This window comes from Electrophorus electricus, chromosome 17, assembly GCF_013358815.1.
Source record: "Electrophorus electricus isolate fEleEle1 chromosome 17, fEleEle1.pri, whole genome shotgun sequence".
In the NCBI taxonomy this organism is placed as follows: Eukaryota; Metazoa; Chordata; class Actinopteri; order Gymnotiformes; family Gymnotidae; genus Electrophorus; species Electrophorus electricus.
Window position 1 is genome coordinate 10,643,975 of NC_049551.1, and position 22,336 is coordinate 10,666,310.

The 22,336-nt window shown below is 44.7% G+C and overlaps 1 protein-coding gene across 3 annotated transcripts; it reads left to right on the forward strand.

Moving 5' to 3' along the window:
- The first annotated feature begins 12 nt into the window (after positions 1-12).
- rc3h2 (ring finger and CCCH-type domains 2) lies at positions 13-22,333 on the forward strand. 3 transcript variants are annotated; one of them, XM_027007439.2, is made up of 19 exons: positions 13-877; positions 4,205-4,529; positions 4,825-4,942; positions 6,179-6,412; positions 9,343-9,518; positions 11,745-11,945; positions 12,361-12,493; positions 12,601-12,719; positions 13,752-13,864; positions 14,356-14,595; positions 15,453-15,652; positions 15,846-16,246; positions 16,635-16,748; positions 17,153-17,287; positions 17,907-18,120; positions 18,222-18,303; positions 18,529-18,682; positions 18,770-18,900; positions 19,098-22,333. In XM_027007439.2, the coding sequence occupies exons 2-19, from the start codon at positions 4,299-4,301 to the stop codon at positions 19,222-19,224; spliced, it is 3,123 nt and encodes a 1,040-aa protein (XP_026863240.2). In that variant the 5' UTR covers positions 13-877; positions 4,205-4,298; the 3' UTR covers positions 19,225-22,333. The 3 variants fall into 3 exon arrangements, with proteins under 3 accessions (XP_026863240.2, XP_026863223.2, XP_026863231.2); XM_027007422.2 differs by having other exon boundaries at positions 4,226-4,529; XM_027007430.2 differs by lacking the exon at positions 13-877 and adding an exon at positions 3,158-3,363 and having other exon boundaries at positions 4,226-4,529.
- Positions 22,334-22,336: the final 3 nt, after the last annotated feature.

Sequence of the window (22,336 nt, forward strand, 5' to 3'; positions counted from 1 at the left end):
GTTTATTGTGTAATTATTATATATTTGCCCTAGAAATGTCATTCACACATCGGGGGATGAGGGAGAGATTTAAACCGACGGAAATTCATTGAACACATACATTTCTATCAGACATGGCTCCACATGGACAAGGAGGAGGGATTCAAAGAATCTACAGGAATTCTTGTCTTCTCATAGAATTGTCCTTCCTCCAAAAAAAAATGTATTGTTTCGAAAAACTTCACATTATTCTAAACAAATTATTCTAGTGATCTAAGTCCTACTTCAATTTGCCATTTAAACAAAACTTAACCTACGCTAAGATCACGGGCTACCATAACCAAACAGGGAAATAAATCCGGTCAGTACGGGTGCTGTTACTCTTCTGTTTCTGTGTCTTTAAAAACAGATTCAGCCCACGCCTCGAAAAGCGGCTTGTTCCGGCTTTGCCTCTTTACAACTTTATCCTTCCACGGCAATGAAAATAGTACCACGGGCAACCACTCTTTTCAAATATGATCTTCTGCTGTTAGCGATGTTCATCTATATTTCGATTTCAAAACGCGCTTCTCAAAGGCTTTCCCCATCATTAAGCTCTGCAGTTGCGTCAAATGGCAGACCAAGCGGAGTGATACTAGTTCACGACATCGCAGCTACTGGAGCGAAACCACTTTGGGGAGTATGTCGCGTAGTCCGTGAACGTACAAGGGGGTTACTAGCACTGACGAGCATTATTTATTGAGAAGCCTTGGAGTAATTACCACATTTCTAAACTGGGAAAAGTACGTCACTGCGGAGTCGGAACAGTTAAATTTATTTGAGGTTTTTTTTTTATGGCATGCGAAGTTGATGCAGTAATTGCATATTACGATGATTCTCCGCTGTCACTGTGCCTAGGGTAAGTGAAGTTGCGACTTTGACATTCTAGGTTGTAGGGCGCTCTGCACGTAGCTATCAATAAAGGCTCGTAAGCCGTTAAGCAATATTAGTAATTCCCCGAATCATATCTTTCATAATATTTAACGGATTTAATATATACATTCTGCACAATGCACGAGTTTCCTAAAGCTCCATGCTGCCTTAATACGTAAGCATGATATTGCATGAAATTACACTGTAGATATGGTTGGCTCGTATAATAAACCTTCCTGTATCCATGATCCACGGAGGTTTATTATACTGATACTTGGCGCTTCTTGATGTTTGATTTATTATATTGCGTTTTTAAAGTGTCTCAGGAAGAATCCGACCCCCTCTAAAATAACCGAATAAATAACAATACTCCATCTGAAAGCGCAGAAGGAGTGCACTGCGTTTTAACATTTCTCGCGGTATCATTTAATTACTTGTAGGCTATTTGTTCTTCACACGAATCTGTTTTTCCACATCAGACAGTATCAGCTAATAATTATGAAGAGTGAAGGAGATGGTGTCTGTTATGTCTAAAGTTCTATCACTTGCTTGCGCAGCTGTCATGGTAAATGGCAATCTGAATACCCTTCGATCCTTTTTGGCTCAACGCTTACATTGGGAAACTTCGTTTCACTTTAAAAACGCTCCACGACAGCGATTATCTTATTTGTAATTATCGCTCTTGATTGATTCTTGTCGAGTTATGGGGCGTTAACCAGCAGTTGCGTTTTAATAGGCATCTTAATTTATAGCGTTTTCAGCGAAGACTGAGCCCGTACTGTTATTTTACAGTGACAGTAATGATCAAAACTCAACAATTATATACTAATACAAACCACGAAAGCGAGGTCGGACGTTTTATCTGACCTTTATGGAATTAAGGCAGTCCCATCTCTTCTTCCATTGCATCTGCTCTGCGTACACATCTTTTAAAATTCTATTTTTACAACCAAATTGTATTTATGAAGAATTAATACATACACCCTGGTACATACATACATCAATCACCACCTGTCATATACGTATTTTAAAGTTTATTTGGACTATGTTTGTTTAATTAAAAAACGGTTTTAAGATATTAAAAGTAAATAAATACATGAATATCGATTTAAGAGTCAGTCTGGCCTGGATTTGATCTGGAAGATGATTTTTAGAGAGCTCAACAGGTATGTCAGCTGGGAATGCTTGTTTAAAGTTTTTTGCATGTATGCACATGTGAAAATACCGAAAGACATATGTACAAACATTGTGCTTAGCAGGATAGAACATTTTGGTGAAAGCGTTTCCTTTTCAAATTCTCAATTCCCAACAGTTCACAAGAGCCAAAAATAATGATCAATTATATGAGAGAACTTTGTCAAACTAATCCCAAAAGCATGTGTGTGTTTATCAGGGTTCGAGAGTTGGGGCATACAGGCTGTAGGGGACAGGATGTTCTAATGTAGCGGTCCCTTTTCCATGCACTTAGACCAATCAGAAAAGACCCAGACAGCCACACTCCCTCACCTCTTCTCCCAGAACAACATTCCTGGGGTTCAGGTTCTGTGTGTGTGAACCTCAGGGCTGGTGAGGAGGGAGGTGTGTGCAGGGGGGTATAAGCATAAGTAACTGTTGGGCAGGGAGGTGGGTTTGCCTCGGCCTACGTAATACATGAAGTATATTAAGCAGCACTTATTAGTTGAAGTGAGAGATTGGTTACTTTGCTTTGCTTTGGTGTGGACGCTGAGGAGATGGCTAATGTTTCAGACACAAGGCTAACATGCCTGTGCACAAGGCTTATAGAGTACAAGCCTGTATATAGGCCTACTTAGCTAAACATGGAGTCAACCTACTGCATGCTCATATTTAACGTGATGATTATTATTAACTGTAAATTTTGACTATCTAGCGTCTACAATTGCATTACCAGCACCGGCTTGGTCTTACTGAAGAATTTAGATGCCAGGACACAAGGCCATACAAGCATTGTCCACCCATATAAAGAGTAAAGGAGTACAGTAGTAAGATACTGAGTTATGTTTTAAAAGCTCATACCCGCAATACCCCAGATTAAGACGTTGTTATGATATGAATCATATTGTAACGACTCGGAAGACCTCAACAAAAAAACAAATAAATTTTACGCGCATTGTTTTCTGCTTTAATACTGTTCAATTTGTCTTCTCCCGTACGATTCGGAATCTAGAAATACCGTAGACATACGGTACGATAGGTGGCGGTACGATCAGTGTGCACACGACCCACCAGAAGAAGAAGAAGAAGAAGGCGGAGGAGGAGGAGGAGGTTATCGAGGTGGAGCACGTTTTTATCACATGTTCGGTGGCTAGTGTTGGGTGTCCTTCGTGGCCTTAAATTCAGCAGTAGAGCAGAAATATGCGTGTGTTCAGTGCGCATACAGCGGGACGGTGCGCGCAGGGGAGGACGACTGGCGGACACAGCCGCTTGGAGCGTGTGGAGCTTCAGTTTGTTTCGGTAGTATACGTTTACTTTGCGGCCTAATGCCTGCTCTCTAGTGCGCGGCGTTACTACTGATACTGACGTTGCCAAGCTATTGAGTTGATTCCTTCTGTGTGTGTCTTGTAGCTGTGATTCTTTACATTTGTTTGGTCGGTTGACTCTGAACTTAGGGTTAGTAGTTTTATCCAATAACTATCTATCTATTCATCCACCCAAGTTACCCTCGGCGGTCTCTCTCTCTCTCTTTCTTTCTGTCTATTTTCTTTCTTTCGTCTTTTGGCAAAAATCACATTAACTAGCGATTTTAAGTAAGTGAGCGAGCAAGTTAAACGCTTCGACAGCTTGGAGAATTGTGTATTATGGAGATGAATGCAATTATGAAATGAGTTATAGCTAAGATATGATTTTTGTCCTAAGATTGCACGTTGTTATCGTGAAGTCAACTGCAAATCGCATGGGTGAAGATTCGGGACAATGAGCTGATCTGATCAGTCTGATGCATCGAAAATAAACTTTGCCGTAAAACCATTTTTTGGGGGGATTACGTCTGTAGAAAAGGTTAAGGGGGTGGTGGTATTCGGGCGCTTGAGCACGTAGACACGTTTCAAGATGGGGGAGAAATTAACACGATTATGTCCAACTTCATTAACTAAGGCCGATACTTCGGAAACTCCAGTGTAGCACACGTCTAAGACTTGACCTTATTTTTCTTTCTGCTGAAGCACATTGAGATTTTTACTTAAAATACTTTCTTCCTATTTATTAAGTTAATTGCTTCTTACCATTAAGTTGATGTGTTTTATGAAGGCTTTGATTTCTGCAGTTTCTATTGAAATTAGTCAAATTTCAATGGCAGGGCCCTTTCTCTTCTGCCCAGGCATGGGTGAGGAGTCAGGGTGTGGCAGCATGCGATCTCCTTGAAGTCCTCCTGGCCCCCTGCAGGTGACAGGATGCCTGTGCAGGCAGCCCAATGGACGGAGTTCCTGTCCTGCCCGATCTGTTACAATGAGTTTGATGCCAGCAGCCACAAGCCCATAAGCCTGGGCTGCTCCCACACAGTCTGTAAGACATGCCTACACAAACTGCACCGCAAGGCCTGCCCCTTCGACCAGACCACCATCAGCACCGACATCGATCTGTTGCCCGTCAACTGTGCCCTGCTGCAGCTGGTGGGAGCACAGGTAAGCAGAGCATTGTGTGAGGGTGTTGTATTCTGGCAATGGGTGTAAATGTTTTGATGGGTTTGTGATGGGGTATGGTGGGTTGGGACAAACCTACTGTCAGTGTGAGGGTTGGGTTTATTAAAGCCATACGCTGTGGTGAGTTTCTGTAATGCTATTTACTTGTTGGCTGTTCTCTGAAGGTTTAGAAGGGCCTGACTGCACGCCACTGCTATAATTTGCTTGAACTGCATAGTCAGTAAGTGTTTGTTGTGTTAAATAGTTAAACTGAACTGACACTCAGGTATTTCTGTAGGTTCCTGAAGGCCAGAGTGTGTGTGTGGGCAGTGCTGAAGACACGCAGCATTATGGAGTGTGCAGAACATGTGTGGAGGAGCTGGCTCTCTACCTCAGCCCCATCAGCGGAGGAAAAGGTTTGTATGTGTACAAGTGGGCATGTCTAGCATGTGAAACAGAGGGAGGTGGTTCATTGTGTGCTGGTGAGACTATGGTACACTGAGTGTGCTTTTGTCATGGTGGTTAAGTGCCCCTGTGTGCAGAGCAGAGCATTTCCTGTTTTTCTCCGTGTGTGGTTGGGGCTCCTGCGTCAGAGGCAACAATGTGTAGAGACGCGTTAATCTGGAACCAGCTGAGGGACATGTGATCACGGTCTGAAAATCACACTTCAGTCTCCATTGTGATGGTTTTAGTTTCTAAAATTGCTCTTGCCTCAAATGCTCCAGATTGAGAACGCGTCCCTAGTGTTGGCATCTGCTAAGTGCTTCAGATAACCATCTGGGAATGTTTTGAGGTTTTGGCAAAAATGGTCAACAGGGTCGCAAGAAACGTGTTGAGAGAGGGAAAAACGATGCAAATTGCCTGCTGAAGATTTGAGATCTTGAATCAAATGTGAAGTGACGAGAAACCCGTTATCCTCCAGTGCTGTCATATTCCAGGACCACAACCTACCTGGAGTGTCCAAAGTGCAAGGTTCAGTACTCAGACATGGCCAAAGTAAGGAAGGCTGAAACCCAACCACCACTGAACAGATATTTCTAGGTACAGTCTTGACATTTCACCTTGTGTGTCCTGAAGACAGATTTTTCATAGGTTTTATGGACTGATGTGATGGATGGGCCCTTGGCCCTTAACGGGCACAGAGACACCAAGGTGGATGTGCGGTAGTGTTATTATTAAATAAGAGCTGGCTCTTTTCAGGTTAAAGATGGACTCAAAAAAGAGGGGACCCCTCCCCATTTAGTTGTATAATAATTCTGCACACTAATATTTGCCCAATAATTATGCACACGCACATTCTCCTCGGAAAGCCAAAACTTCACTTTTTCTCTTTTTTAAATATTCATGTTTGAGGTTTATTAACAATTTGGATTGACCGAGCGCACTGTAGATGTTCAATAATAAAATTTATCTTCAAAAATACAGCTTGCCTAATAATTGTGCACACAGAATAGTCAATGACAACCTTGAGGCATGTATTTTTCTCTCTTCCCAAGTACAGGAAAACAATTATTCATTGTGCTTTGTCCATATGTTACACACATGCATAGCAGGGAGAGCACCCATGACTACTAATGCCGACGTAAACTTCAAGAAGCTTCTCAGCATTTCAGAGCTGGAAAGCATCTCAACTCCTTTTCTCGCTCTGGCAGGTGTGGCGAGTCCTAGCCCGTGTACGCTCAGCCGACCCATGCAGAGAAAGCTGGTGACGATGGTCAGCTGTCAGCTGGTGGAACAGGAGGGGCGTGTGCGGGCAGAGCGAGTAGCTCGTTCCTTGGGCGAGCGCACCGTCACCGAGCTCATCCTGCAGCATCAGAATCCCCAACAACTCTCCGCCAACCTGTGGGCGGCTGTCCGGGCACGTGGCTGCCAGTTCCTGGGGCCCGGTGAGTATCGCCCCATCCCTCTACCCTTCTCGGAGCCGCTCGTTTTATTTTTCTGATCTGGAGGTTTTTGTAACAGGACTAGAATGGTAGTCATAATGTCCATATGTTAGAACACGGAAAACTGCTTGATATTACCCCACATAACTCAATCCTTGTTCCTTGATTGGTGGTTTTAGGTGTGATGATGGCTCAGTCACTTGAACTTATTACTCCGTGGTAGTGGTTGACCGATATATCGGCTGGCTGATTAAGGCTATTTTTGACTTGATGAGCTCATGCCTGTGCTCATGAGCCCATACTCAAAAAAATGACGCAGCCCTGTCAGTCTGGTTGCTGTGAAGCAGTTAGAGGCGGGTGTCTACGGACGGACATCAGTGGGTGCATGCCGATGCTGGATGTAACATTTTTCCTGAGGGAGAACAAGCTTCCTGTCTTTCATAGCTTAATATATTTAATTGGTCACTTTAACATGTACAATGTTTTACTGTCTGTAAGATTCATTCTAGTCATTTAGTGAGAGAATGCAATTAATGTTATTTGAGAATTGTTAGTGAGCCTTTAACCATTTAACCTATCTAGCTAGCTTACAGGGCTCAAACAATTCTCATCTCAACTCACCAATATGCTATTATAATTGATTTGGTGGATATAAAACAAACAAGTTAGTCGGTTGCATTTGCTAAAGGGAGATTTAAATTATTGTCTTACATTCAAAGGACTCTGAAAGATGGTGTCAACGTTATCAGTTTGACAACATTTTGGGGAATGAACGATACGGGCATCTAGCTCAGAGTTTCTGCACTTGCATGTGTCCCGTGTGCGCCTGTGTCGGTCTCTCCCTCTGTGTGCACCATCTTGGAATAATTAGCTCAACTCCTTCCGGGTTGCAAGTACTCTGTGCATTTGGCTGTCGTTTTGCTCCAGCTTCTACAATTTTTGTTGGTGGGTTTTTTTTTTTTTTTTTTTTTTTTTTTTTTTTTTTTTTTTTTGTGTGTGTCTCTCTCTGATTCTGGTCTATTGTCCACACTAATTCGAACCTCACTTTTTGTTGTGGCATACTAGTTAAACTTCACTAACTACGACTGTAAACGACTGCACGACTGGGTTATTTGACTGCTGTGTGTTGCTGCTTCCTGTTGCAGTCATGCTGGAACAAACTAACATGATCTTTCCCTTTTCACATTCCTGCCTTAATCCGAGCAACTTTCTACTCTCGCATGTATGGTTTGTTTTGGTTTTTTTTGTGTGTGTGTGGGGGTTTTTTGTCCTGACGAGTAGACAAAACTACCTCTGGACACTTATTTAACTTGGCTGTGTCTGAGCCGTTATGTGGCTGTGCTTCACTAGTTACCTTTTAGCTGCGGCGGCTGCAGTGTGTATCCTGGGATTTATCAGCGAAGTTCATTATTGCATTATTAACGTCTCCAAAGTGTTTTTGCTACTCAACGTATCAATTTCCTATACTATTCCGGAACTGCCTTACCTTTACCTTCTTCAGCAAGATACTGGAAAGTGTAGTGTCTGCCCAACTCAAGGATTCATACCTTCCAACAAACTTTTTGAGCAGTTTGAGTCTGGATTCAGAGTAAATCACAGCACTTAAACTTTTATGTCTGCGCCAAGCCCTCTGATGCACTGCCCCCTGACTCCCTGATCAGCTGCCTGGTTGACATTAAAAACTGGATGGCTTTGAATTTCCTCAAAATTAATAGCAGTAAATCTGAAGCCATTCTCATAGCATCTCCTTCCACTCTCAAGAAAACTGATCAACCCACTCTATATATCGTGGGTTTCATCACACCCTCTGTGACTCAGGTTCATAACCCCATTGTCACAGACTCTACACTCTCTCTCTCGAGGCCCACATTAATAACATCACCGAAATGACCTTCTTCCACCTTACAAATGTCGCCAGACAGTCTCCCTCACTCTCTGATTCTGTAGCTGAAACTAATTCATGCTTTTATTACATCCAGACTGGAATACTGCAACTCTGCTCTGATTGGACTCCCTCCTAGTCTTCTCAAGAAGATAAAAAATCTTCACCTGCAAGAGTTCTCATGCACACCAGGTCACAGGAACACATTACCCCCAACCTCCCATGACTCCCAGTCCATTATTGCATACAGTATAAAATCTTACTCCTGATTTTTAAATCTTTACAAGGTCTGGCTCCTGATTAACTCTCTGCTCTGTTGTCCAGACACAATCGCTCATGGTCACTCCAGTCTGCCAGTGCTCATTTGCTCTGTTCATCCTGCCAAATTATGCATGTATGGTGATGAGCGTTTTGTGTTGCAGGCCCAAACCTGTACACAAATGTGTTTTGGGAAGGTGGTGAAAGTCTGAGCTTTCTACTATAACTCATGCACCCTGCTGTTTTTTATTACCTGTGGACATTAAATTAAACTTGTTTTATTTAAAATGTAATGCACTGCAGAGTACAAATACAGTGCAGGCAATAACTATTTATAGTTACTTAAATGTTCAGTTCAGCAGTTTTGTCTCCATTACTGTTTTAATTATCTGTGTGACCTCTGCAATCGGCCCCCCTGCTCTCTAAATATCAGCACTGGCCCTTAAAAACCCATGTCGGTCAACCACGACTCGGTGATCGCAAAAACCTGGTTTGCGTTCAGATCCCAGGATTGAGTGTTGGGTCCCTAGGTTGTAGTGCAGGACTGGTGTTGGATTAGGTAGGATTGACTGGGGTGGGTTTGAACAGGTTTTGGTGAGAGCATATGCTGCTTGATGTCAGTGATGATTACTCATAGGGCAGATTCTGAATGGGAGGTTTCCTCTCGTGATCTCAAATGAGTTTTTATAGTCTGAGAACATCAAGCATAAGCTTTGGCTCAAATTGTTGTCAACCATGCGTGAGTCTCAATGGTGTGTGTGTGTGTGTGTGTGCGTGCGCGCGTGTGTTTCAGCGATGCAGGAAGATGCACTGAAGCTTGTGCTACTGGCCCTCGAGGATGGCTCCGCCCTCTCGCGGAAGGTTCTGGTGCTGTTCGTGGTTCAGAAATTGGAAGCTCGTTTCCCTCAGGCCTCCAAGACCAGCATTGGACACGTGGTGCAGCTCCTGTACAGGGCCTCCTGCTTCAAGGTGCAGAGTTGGGCTTGGGCTCCGCGGGATGGTTAGGTTAAGGGTGAGACTCCGCAGTGCAGCGTAGACCTGATGGACCCTCATATCAGATCATATTTAATTCCCACCTGGTCCAGCACATTCTTCCAGTCCACTCCACAGATGGCTTGAGACTATAAACATTTTTGCAGCTCAGGCCAGCTCTGTCTAACCCTAGTAATTGGAACAGGCTTGGAACGAGCTAGGAAAGAAATGTTGTGGCTAGTGCTCCAGCATGAGGAATGGATTTAGAAGTACTGCTTCAGAGGCTTGAATATAGCTAATGACTTGAATACGGGTGTTGGCAGAGGAAGATGAAACGTGCAGGACAGCACGTCGTCATCAAAACAATGTTATTTAGAAGTTGGTATAGTGTAGTGCGTAACAACACTGCCTAGTGTTATTCACAAATAAATAAGCAAACAACTAATTTTTAGTTGTTTATTCTTAAAGTAAATGTATTCTCTCAATATACTTTTGTATTTTCCTTTTTTTTTTGTCTTTTAACCCGTGAGATGCTCTTGTGACTAACTTGGTCAACTTGAAATTGATTACGTTGTTCATCTGTTGTGTTCCAGGTGCTCTAGTAGTGTTTTTTGTTTTTGCTGTACACATTTGCCTTGTTTGAGTATTCCCTACAAACTTTGCAGAACATATCGGGTGCAGAGGGGTCAAGGTTGACCCATGAGAGAATTCACCTGTTGCCTGGCTTTGCTTTGCCATTTTCCTGCACACCTCGCTCTGATGTTGATTTGTTAAAATATCATTGGTTTGTTTTGACTGAATGTGAATGGATAAGACAAATTTGTTTTGCATGATGAGGGGTTAAATGTTCAAGTAATTTAGCACTGTCAGTTATGATAACACATTGCACCCCCACCCCAACATGAACAAGGATGAGTTCATGTTTTGTTTTTAGAATGTACATGGGTTAAGGTTGATTTCGTGGGACGTAAAGTCTGAACTTAATCAGACATTCAATCTTCCTATTAATGATGCTGGGTGGGGTGAGTGTGTGTGTGCACGCGTAACTACAGCATGCTTGGTAGGGCAGGCATGCGGTACCCCTATCCCAGGGTGCAACTCTGTGCTATATTTGCCCGGTTGGGTTGCAGTAGTAGCAGGCCGTCACCTGGTTTCCACCTTCAGATCTGATGCAGAGAAGGGCCTTTTTTTTTTTTAACCCTAAAACACACATACAGTACCAGTCAAAAATTTGGACTAACTTTTCATTCAGTAGTTTATTTCTACATTGTAGATTGATATTGAAGATATCTCAACTTTGAAGGAATGTGTAGAATTGTATAGTAAGTGTTAAACACATCAGAACGCATCATACTTTAGATTCTTTAAAGTAGCCATGTTTTTTGCTTTAATGGCAGCTTTGCACACTCTTGGCATTCTCTCGAGCAGCTTCATGAGGTAGTCACTTGGAACGATGTTCTAGCCGTCTTGAAGGAGTTCCCAGAGGTGCTGACGACTTCCCTGAGCGGGTTCAGGTCTTTGCAGAACAGCAGCAGGGACCGGGAGTGATGATCACTGCGCGGTTTTTTTTTTTTTGAGGGACAGACGCATGCATGCAAGGGAGACTAGTTAAAAGGGACTGAATGTGAACGTAAGAAATAAGACTACATGGGTAGCAACTTTTTTCTTCCCCTTTTTAGGCCTGAATTGTATTTGTAAAGTTTGCTATCGTAGACTTACTAAATCCAGATTTGCCTTTGTTTAAACCCTCCTAATGAACCTAGGAAAGGTTCCATCAGCACCACGCTATGGTTACAATTGGATCAATTAGTGGTCTGTTTTCTAACCAATGGGTATTGTGCATTTTTGCTTCCAGACAGTATTCCAAAGGAATACTGAGTCTGAAATGCATGGAGTGGGGTGTAAATTTCTTTCTTTTTTTTTTTTACTTTTGGTAGCCCTCTTACTCTGCGTGTGCACATGTTTGCATGTGTGCCTGGTGTCTATGATTGCTCAGGGCAAATTCTGAGTGGAAGATCACAGGATCTCTCACCTGATCTCACAAATGAGTTTTAATAGCCTGAGAACACCAGGCACACACTGCACTAAGTGTTGAGTTCCTAACGCCCTTCTGACGGTCCTCCAGTTCTTTATTTGGTGAATAACATCTGTTGTCAAATTTTGCTCTGCATATATGTATCAGCAGGTCCTGATTTAAGTGACTGACTTTGTCCTCTTCCTCAGGTGACGAAGCGTGATGAAGACTCCTCCCTGATGCAGTTGAAGGAGGAGTTTCGCATGTACGAGGCTCTCAGGCGAGAGCACGACGCTCAGATCGTCCACATCGCCATGGAGGCGGGCCTGCGAATCTCCCCTGAGCAGTGGTCCTCCCTGCTGTATGGGGACCTGCTCCACAAGTCCCACATGCAGTCAATCATAGATAAGGTATCACCTACCTCCCTCTGCAAGCGCGGCTTTGTAACTTTTTGGATGCTTTCAGTTACTTCGCATGTTTTTCAGTGTAATTGAAGGCCACTTCATTCACCAGACAGTGATGCTTTCTTGTTGGCAGTTTCCTACCTTAGTCTCTGAGCCTTCAAACACAAGTATTTTCTCACTCATTCTTCAGGACTCCAGACTGTGTGCTTTTGACTGGTGTCAATGATGATTACTCATAGGGCAGATTCTGAGTTTGGGAAACCACCTGATCTCATAAGAGTCTTTTAGTAGTCTGAGGACACCAGCTGTTTGGGCACAGCCTGAATCCAAGCTGTATGCAGCATGTGTCTTGGAGCAAAATGCATTTACAAGTTTCTGTTCTAATCAAGTCTGCACCTTGCCTTCCTCTTGAATGCACCAGCTCCAGTCCCCAGAATCCTTTGCAAAGAGTGTCCAGGAGCTGACCATAGTCTTGCAGAGAACGGGTGATCCAGCTAACCTCAACAGCCTCCGAGCTCCATTAGAACTACTGGCCGGCATAGACCATAACCCAGGTAGCTTCAAACATGTCCACCCCCAACGCCTTTGGTAATGCACACAAATCCACGTGGATATAAGGGTAATTGAATGATTGTGTGTGTGTGTGTGTGTGTGTGTGCAGATGGCGATGCACCTGCCTGGGCAGAGCTTGAGCGTGTGATGCTGGCAGTGAAGGTTGTTGTCCATGGGCTGGTTGACTTCATCCAGAACTTCAGCAGAAAGAACCATGAAGCCTTTCAGGTGGGCCTGACTGTTGTTCCTCGACAGTGATGTATTGGAAGTAACAAATTGGTACTGTAGATTAATAAGGCTTACTGAGTACATATGATGAAGACTGAGAGATCACCAAGACTGTTTAAGACCCCAAGACATTGCTGTGTGTAAGACGTGTTCACATACCCGATTGCCTGTAGAATTGGCAGCAGGAGGTGGTATCCCTTCTTCTAGAGGCAAGAAGGATCCACAGTAATCCTGGATGGAAGGGCTGCACTGAAACCTGTAAAGAAGGAAACGCTGTTAACCCGTTGAGAAATAATTACCTGTTAACAGTGACTGAAGGAACCATGGTGATCTAGAGATGTCTGACCTTGAAATGCCTTTGTAACCCAGGTCTTTATTGGTGTGGTTACAGGTGTAAAAGCACTAGCAAAGACTGAAGTGTTGGGCTTTGCAGCCAGCAGATGCTTAACTGTACGAAGACTGAGTTAGTGCTGTCACTAAACAATAGCTCTCTCTTAAACCTGTGACTGTAGATGGTTGACTTATATTTCTTACTTGTCACCTCAAGCATGCATGGGAAGCATGAACTGCCTCCTGAAGTGAGGCCACTCTTCAGTCACATACCGCAGTGCACGATTCGTTTCGGTTTGCATACTGAAAAGCCTGAATGAGTACTGGGTCTTGGTCCTCTAAGCCTGCTATGTTGGTGGCCTTATGTCTGGATGCTTTGTGCTATTGAGCCACACTTGTCTGCTTCAGCAGAATGTGATCGAAGTAGACTACCGTTGCATCGTTGTGGCCCTTGGTTTGGGAGCTCTACTAAATACAACAGAGAACTTTGATTCCAGAGAGTCACAATTAGCTATTTTCCCTGGATTGGTCAGCTCCTCTAGGGTGGAATCAGAGGTTTGTACTGTGAGAAGCAGAACAAGGGAAGAGTCTGAGTCCTGCCTCACCATGAGTCTGGTTTCAGTTCATTTGCAGAGTCTGGTCAAATAGAATCCGTAATTATCCCTTTTGCACTGAAAAGCAAATCTTTGTGATGTGTCCCAGTCTCAGCCCAACAGCAAGTACAAGACCAGCATGTGCAGAGAGCTCCGGCATCAGGGGACATGCCCACGCGGTTCCAACTGTACTTTCGCCCACACGCAGGACGAGTTGGAGAAGTGAGTGAAACCCACACACACAGGACGAGCTGGAGAAGTGAGTGAACACAGATGCACGCAGTTGCACAGGACAGTCTGGACATGAGGGTAAATGTGCGTGTCGGTGCACATGCACGTACACACACAGGGCAAGCTGGAAAAGTGTGTGCACTGGTGCGCCATACAGTTATATGCACAACACAAGCTGGAGAGGGAAGAAAATGCACGCACACGCTCGTGTGATCACGTTCAGGTGCGGCACGCCTTTCTCCTTCCCTACACCGGCACGCCTGCGTGCAGAATTCAGTGTCTCGTGATGCATCACAGTGCAGAGAGGGAAGTGTCTGTTCTGCTTTTCATTCTCATGTATGCTCACCCACACGCCAGCACCGCACAGGCCCAAGCTCCTGGGTTCCACTGCCGGTCTCGATCCGCCCCGCTGCTCCCTCCCTTGCTTGCTCACTTCATCCCTCTGTCCCTGTTCTGTCTGATCTCCCCCCCCCCCCCCCCAGGTACCGGATGAGGAATAAGAAGGTTGGCGGAGCAGCAAGGCCAACCCTGCTCCCAGCTGTGGTTCCCAGGTCGGGTGCTGTTAAGCTTCCCCTCACCGATCTGTCTCCTGGGGTCCTGCTCAACCATGAGCAAGAGGGTGTGCTGTCGGAGGGTCCCTCTCCCACCCACCTCGTTCCCAGAGGAGGAGAGCGGGAGCAGGAGGATGTGACGCTCACGCCCACCAACGCCAGCCAAGAGGAGTAAGAACTTTTCTCTCAGTTTCGCTCCTGGACTAGAACTCCATGATCACAATGCATATGTCAGTAGGGAAAGTGTTTGAACATGGAGGAGACTGGGAACCGCTACCCAGGGTTGTTTGGCATTACTCCAGTCGACGAGGCACTGCACCCCAGGGAGCAGGGCCCGAGAGCAGAGCCGCGTGTGATCTCTTGCGTTCCTGCCATGTGTAACTCGGCAAGAGCTAGGCAGACACGCCTGTCGGAGCAGCTGCTGACATTCGTCTATCAACAGTGCGTGTGGGAACTTCTCAGTCACAGTGCTAGGAATGCTGTACACTACATGCGCAGTTACGTGGAAAAAAGAAATTGTGTCCAGATAACACAAAACAATGGAATTCAAAGAGGGTACTGTTTCACATGACCCTGTGTGCATTGGTCTTCCTCCAAAACGCCTGCCTTGACGCACAACAAATATGAATCCTGTTGCTTACAAAAAGCCTTTTGGTTTGAAAATGCAGGAGGAAGCATGTGAATTTGAGTGGCGATAAAGGCTGTAATTTTGAGATGTCTGTATGCACGCTGTTTAACGCCAATTCCTTTTTGCACAGTTCTAGGCTAGAATAAAGGCTGCGTCTGTTTAGGCCGGTTCTGAATGTCCACTGGAATAAATTGGTTGTATTTTATTTATGTAGACAGAGATTTTGTCCGAAAATTTTATAGTGGCTAAGGAGCAACTTGGTATGAAACTCATAACAGCAGTTTGAGAGCCTGTTCTTTTGCTTGTGGATTTACCTCAGCCATGCTTGCCTCAGCGTCCTTCTAATGTCTTATTTATTTTTTCCCTCCCACTCTGAATTCATCTCCCCCACCCCCCCAAGGAAACAGATTTCTCCTCCAAAGACCCCAGTTGGTGCGAGTCAGTCTCTAGTGCCGGCCCCGCACCCTGCTGCAACTCCTGCGGACGTGGACGCAACGCTGGCCAGTCGCAGCCCGCTGGGGCCCCCCAGAGCTCACACTGAGATGGCCTACTACTCTGAACAACGGCCTCCACACGACATGCCGTCCTACCATTCTTCCGGTTGGTGCCCATCTGCTTACCTTGCACCACCAAAACACCCTTGGCTGCTCCAGGCTGGTCCTGTCTCTGCATTTCTGTCTACATTTCTCGGTGGACCTGCTTGACTTGACACATCCGTCTTGAGCAGTGGATACTGCCTTCCCTGAAACTGGATTGCATCTGTTTCACAGAAACCCTTCTCTCCTCTGTTTAGGTCATTACTACTCATCCATGACTAACTCCCACAAGCCCTGCCTGGGCCTCTTCACTCGCTCCTGTCCTGCCTCCGAATCCCCAGCCAAGTCATCGTTGGCTCCCTCCTGTTTGGAGCAGCAGCCCCAAATCCCTAACCACCGTCTCTTGACCTACCCTTCGACCGCTAGTTATGCGCCCATCGCACACCCTCACCCCCACGGGCATGGTGTCTACACCCCTGTCTATGACAGCCGGCGGGTGTGGAGGCCCCAGCTATACCCCAGGCAGGATGGCAGAAGCAACTCCCTCCCTCTGGAGGTGCTGCACTCTTCCATCTACCAGCCCCCCCTCCGGGAACGCTTCCACTCGCTGGACAGCCCGTACTGCAGTTCTGCCGATAGGAGGACAGCTCTGCACAGGGTACTGCCAGTCATGCTTGGTTATGATTATTGGAACTAGTCACTTCTGCTTCCATACACTTTTATTGTCAGAGGTGAATATAAGAATAAAACACCAGCCAGCCAATCAAAAATTGGTGTTTTCTGTCACCATGGCATAAGTGATCAAGTTAACAGTGATGATGAGCCTTGTGCATCTCTACTGCCAACTTGCTTGTAGAATTACTACTCGACAAGACTGGGCTGTTAGTTTCTATAGCGCTTGCTCTAGCCCTGTAGCTGAGAGTTTGGTTTGCATTGAATTAATTTACTTTTAAATGGCTGGTTGTAATGTTGGGAGGGGTAAACATTGGTTTGTTGATTTGATTGGAAAATGTAAAGCGTGGCGTGTTGCCATCCTTTTACTGCAGGAGCAGTACGCGTGTGAAGACTTCTACAGATTCCACCACGAACAGTGGCCACACCAGTCCAGCAACCCCAGCAGAGGAGCACAACCTATTTTTACTGTGGACATCTGCTCCGAGGTAGGGGGGTTGTGGGGGTGGAGCGTGACTTGCTGTTAGCAGATATATGAATTGCATAATGGCTCTAAAAATACGTGGATTAGGAGCGTTTTGTCTTGCTTGGTAGTGCATCCTAAGATGGGGTGTTGAACTTGGGATTTGTTAAAAGTATTCACCTGCCAAGTTTGACAGCCAAGTGGTCATCCTTCTTCTATAGCATCGTATTAAGCTATTTAAAGTGGAGCTGTTGCTCAGCAACTGATGGATCCAAGCAAGTACTTTGTGGTGGTGGTGTGTACGTCAAAGACAGCAGCTGAGTCACTGTTCCCTGCCGTTCTTTTGATATCCGCCCATTTGGTGGGTGTGAGGGAAGAAGAATGACCACTCTTTTTAAATCACATGACTGTTTTTCCTCTCATGTGCAGGTTGGGCGATGTGGGAGCTGTAAGTGTGGGGGGGGAGTAACAGGGGCCCATTACTCCCCTTGGTCATGTGACCCTGTTGGTCCATTTGAGGCAGAGCCTGGAGGGCTCTGCCCACCCTCCTGCACCCAACATGCGGTAAGTGGAGTCCCTCCTAATCATGCTCACTCTGACATCTCCCTCTGTCTCGATGCATTCAAAAAATGTTTTTTTTTTATTTATTTTTTATTCTCGTTTTACAATTGCCAATGAATAACTTCCATGCAATTTAACAAATAAACAAACCTGACTTTAAAAAAAAAAAATTAAAAAAAAATCCTCAGGTGTAACATGGGATTCTTCCTTTAATAAATTGCAAGTATTTATCATTCATCCCTATTAAATGCTTTCACAAAATGAGACAAGCCAAAGACAGAAGCACCCTTGGTGCATTTTTTGTGGCCACTTCTCAGCATGGACTGTTCCTTCTCTTGCACACCCTTGCTGAGCAGTTTATAATTTTCTGTTGGAATTCAGACGTTTGGTATACGTTGTCTGTCATCGTGTTTGAGTGGGGGAATGTCCATACAATGCTAGCTCGGTCAGGATGGGTCAGTGTTGTACCTAAAGCTAGAATACTAAACACTGAGAAGCTTAATGCATGTTGACAGAGTGGCAACTGGAATAATCCTGTTTTCAGCCACAGGCTTGTAACTTCTCTGATCTTTCTCTGTCCTGGTCTCGTGTCTCCCTCTGCTGGTGTCTGTGTGATCGTCAGGACGCAGAGTGCACAGGCAGGCGCTGGCCCCGCTTCTTTGAACCCTACCGGCGCGTGCGGGATGAGGACCCCATAATCCCCTTCAGTGAGGGCCCCATCATCTCCAAGTGGGGCGCCATCTCTCGCGCCTCTCGCACGGACCCGCGCACCCCTGAGCCTGTTCGGGTCGCTGCTCTCCAGGGCAGGCCCAACCCCACGCCTGTAAACTTCAGAGGTGAGCCATGGTCTGCTGTGCCATGTGGCCTCGTGAGCTGATCCCTGCTGTGAGGTGTTGTTTTGCCTCGGTAGTGATGAGCTGTTCCTGTCTTTCCGTAGGCTACGGCTCCCACCCGGGACCTGGCGACTGCCGGTGGGGAGCATGCGGCTTTGGCTCCAGCTGCTCCAGCTTCCATGAGAGGTAACCAGTTTAACTGCACACAGGGTTTGGGATGACCTGGATTCATTAGGTGGGTCCGTGTTTGGTGTGGTGATGATTACTCATAGGGCAGATTCTGAGAAGGAGATCACCTGATCTTAAGTGAGTTTTTAATGGTCTGAATACCAGCATGAAAAAATGTCACTTTGGTTATGCATGCTTGCTTGTTTTTAATTTTAGCATATTTTGTTTGTGCGTGCATGTCAGTAATCAGAGGTGCAGGTCCTTTGGCAGCAGTGGGAAGCATGGAGCAGAGATGTTGATCCAGGACGGTACTGAGAGTGAACCGGACCGAGACATTGAACTAGAGCTGTCTGCTCTTGATATGGAAGAACCAGAATCACAGCAGTTACAGCCTGAGGTATTGTAGTAGAGCTGCTCTCTGAAAGAGCTCCAGCCTGAGGGAAATCTGGAATAATTTGGTGTGTTAACCATTTTATTTTATTAGGTTTCTCTGGAATCTCAGACTGGGAATCACCTATCCAGTGTATTCACAGATCCTGTGTCAAGGTCAAAGACTGACCAGACAATACCTGACCACTTGGTGGATGCGCGTTTGTTAAAGATGGCGGCATTTAGGTTAGCTGTGCTACTTTTTTTTTTTAGTTCCACACAGAATTAATCAGGAAGGGCCACTCTGTATAAAGTGCTCCATGCTGAATTGGTGAAATGGTTGGCTGCCCATTTTAACCTCAGCCAACCATAACCTGAATGCTGTATATGAAGTTTCTCCCAATTTATCAGGAACCGTATAAAGTGAATTCTGTGTGTTGCAGGAAATCTCTCTCCCCGGGTAGACTGCGCTTGGGGGGCCTTGGCGTGGGAAGCCTGGTGTTGACTGAGTCGGTGAAGTCTGGAGACGTGCCAGTCCCAGGGCTGGAGATGCTTCTCAACGGCAGCTAAGGGTGCCAGAAAGCATCCCCAAAATCGAATGCCATCAGGTCAAGGGTCATGCCACAATGACGCACTCGTCCTTAGATAACGGGCTGAGCTGCCTTTTTTAAAAGGCTATGCCACTCCGTTCTGCTGAAAACTTGATTGTTTTAGCGTGTGCTGTAGGCTTTTGGATGGGAAGGTGAATTTAAGACTCCCCAGCAGTCGCAAATGTCCACTGCACACTAACCTAGTGTTAGAATTTGTTGGGTTTCCAGAACTTGGTTTTTGATTGTTTTATGTATTTTATGTAACAAACCTAACCTTATGTATTTTCCCCATGTTCTCTTCATAAGAGCTACTCAGGCCTTGCAGGGTTTTTTTTTTTTGTTTTTTGTTTTTTTTTTTTTCTCCCCCCTCTTTAATTTCCCAGCTTATGCAAAGGTCTTTATGTTTACAATCCCATCTCAGGTCTCCTAGCTGTCCGAAAATCAGAATCCTCACTGGTGCCACTCCTTAGCCAGTCAGACACCCTGTTTTGTCTTGCGAGACAGCTCAGTAGTAAGACTTAAATTCTTGCTGATAATTAGCTGCACTTATAGCAAAATTAAACTACTACATTAAGACTATTGCAGTTATTGCCAATGGGTTTCTAGTTATAATACAATGTTTACAGGATGTATTTATAATATGTCAGGTGCTCAGTAAATACTGTACATTGCATATGTCATAGTACAGTATCATCCATGTGCATGAAATGAACGCGCATGTATTCGGAGTGCTCTTTAATCTTCAAACTTGTCAGGTTTTATAATGAACCCATTTATTGTTTAATATATGCCTAGGAAGTGCTTTCTGTTTACGAGGCTTTATATCAGCTATTTTTTACATTTTATTATATTATTATTATTATTATTATTATTACTACTCTAGATCAGTGTGTGTGTCTCGGATATTGTAACGTGGCAGCATTAACGTGTTTGCGGTGACCATCATGGCCGGGTTAACTTTAATCTTTTCATAATGCCTAGACTAATGGTTTTAATACTTCATACTAAAGCATCTTAAAGCTGTTACTTGCTTTTTAGTAGTAGTACTCGGATATTAGCGGTGTACTTCATATGAAGTCCATCCATCAGGGAGCAAATAGTACTTGTTAAGAACTGGCCATTAGGGGCTTGCCATGGGAAGCCCCTAATGACCCAGCTCAAACCAAGCGTAGTTTGGTGTGCGGATGCTCTGGTGTGTTGGCACTGTGCAAAACGGGCTGCACTTCCCATATAATTTCCCTGCTTTAGCCAGTCATGAAAGCTCTGTAGCGCACTGACGCGCGGCTAGCCCGCCCTGTCATGCAGAGCTCCCCAGTTCCTTTTTCTCTGCTTGTCGGTTTATTGGTCTGGGCTGAAGCTGCTGCTCGCTGCCTCCTCACTCAGATGTGCCCCCCCCCCCCGTTTGAATGAAGCATTGCTAACTTCTATGAAGTTTTGTCAAAGTATTTTTGTATCAGGAATCTCTTCCTCCCGTTTTGCTCGTTCAGTCACTGTGAAGAGTCAAAAGCGGATCCGTCAGCTGCTGTTTGGTGGCTTTTTTGGCAGGTTTTGTTCCTGCTTATCAGAACTGGCATTATTTGCCACAGTCTTATATTCTGATTGGTAACGGACTCCCACACTGACCATAAAGTTTTGTTCACTGAAACCGAATTTTGTTGCGTTTCTCTTAGAGGGTGTCCGGTCTGGGGAGAAATTGTTGCTTCAGATCCCTCAGTGGATGTGGGTTTTTTTTATATGCAATGCAGTGATACGACGACATGAACTTGTACATAATGAGCCCTTTGCCTGACTTTAGCTGTCAACATTAGTGGTTACCAATTTCACTAACTTGTCACTGGTCTCGTGGTGTTGGATTTATTGCCTGAAAAGCATCGTTTCGGTGTGTGCATTCAACAAGATGGTGGTAGATGTGTTCCACCATATACCCTGGCTCTCCAATGTCTCCCATAGTTCTTTGTGAAAATGAAGTTCCTTTCCAAATGAGTCAGGCCACTGATGAGATGTCAAGGTAGTTTTAAAGTTAGATTTTTTTTTTTTTTTTTTTTTTTTTGAGGGGGGATTAAGGCGATTGATGGCAATTTGTGCACTGATTGGGTCACGTGCAGCTGCATGCACTGTCTAATGTAGCTTCACTATTGTCTGATTTGTTCATAGCTTTGATCAAATGCGTTCCTCTAATGCTAGTGTGGGAGTTTCAGCTCAGCATAACTTTTTTGCTATACCTATAGCTCGTCAATAAACCGTCCTGTAGCTGCTGAAGCATGGTTTTAGTTCTGTACTTGTTGATCCATGCTTTTATTTTAATTCGCTAGTCTGTGTGTCCGAGTTGAATCAGCCCAGCTCCGGGGGTCTCGTGCATGTCATTACAAAAAGCAGAAGACTGTAGTAATTGTGCAACTGTGATCCTACTGCCCCCTGTCGGTGTCTTGCCTGTTGTATGGCCTCACCTCCGTTCTGTTTGGAAATTCTGCCACCATCTGTTTTGTCTATTGGAAATGTCTCAATTTCTGTTTTTCTGAATTTTATAAATTTGTTTAGCTGCAATAACTTGGCAGGTTTGATGGTTACAATGATTTGCTTGCTTGTCAGATGTACCATTGTTAAAGGAGCTGATGTTTTTGGATATTTTTACGTCTGTATTAGACATTTCCTTTGCAAATCTATTGTTCGATTTACTTGTAAATGAAATACAAGATGGTACACATCCATCAGTTTATATAGCCAGAGCCATCGTTAGATGGACGTACTGCACAGTTTTATGATCAACTATAAGAATATTTATCAGCGAGATTCTAAAGGTTGGGAATATCTTTTGATGAAATATGAACTGAAACTATTTTACTGCATTTGTTCTCTTTAAAAGCACCACTGAGCAAAGATTTCCCTGTTGCTTATGGCCATGCAAAGCAGGCTCGATACATGTGTGGACATGTAGCTGCTGCTGAGCGGATTTTTAATGCCCTTATTGTTAGTGCTTTTTGTACCTTTTGCTAAGGTCTGCTCCACTGTACCGAGCAAGCTTATGATGAAACACAAGCTCATGACCTGTAATCGCATGCTAAGGTAATAAAATGAGTTTCACCATTAAATGT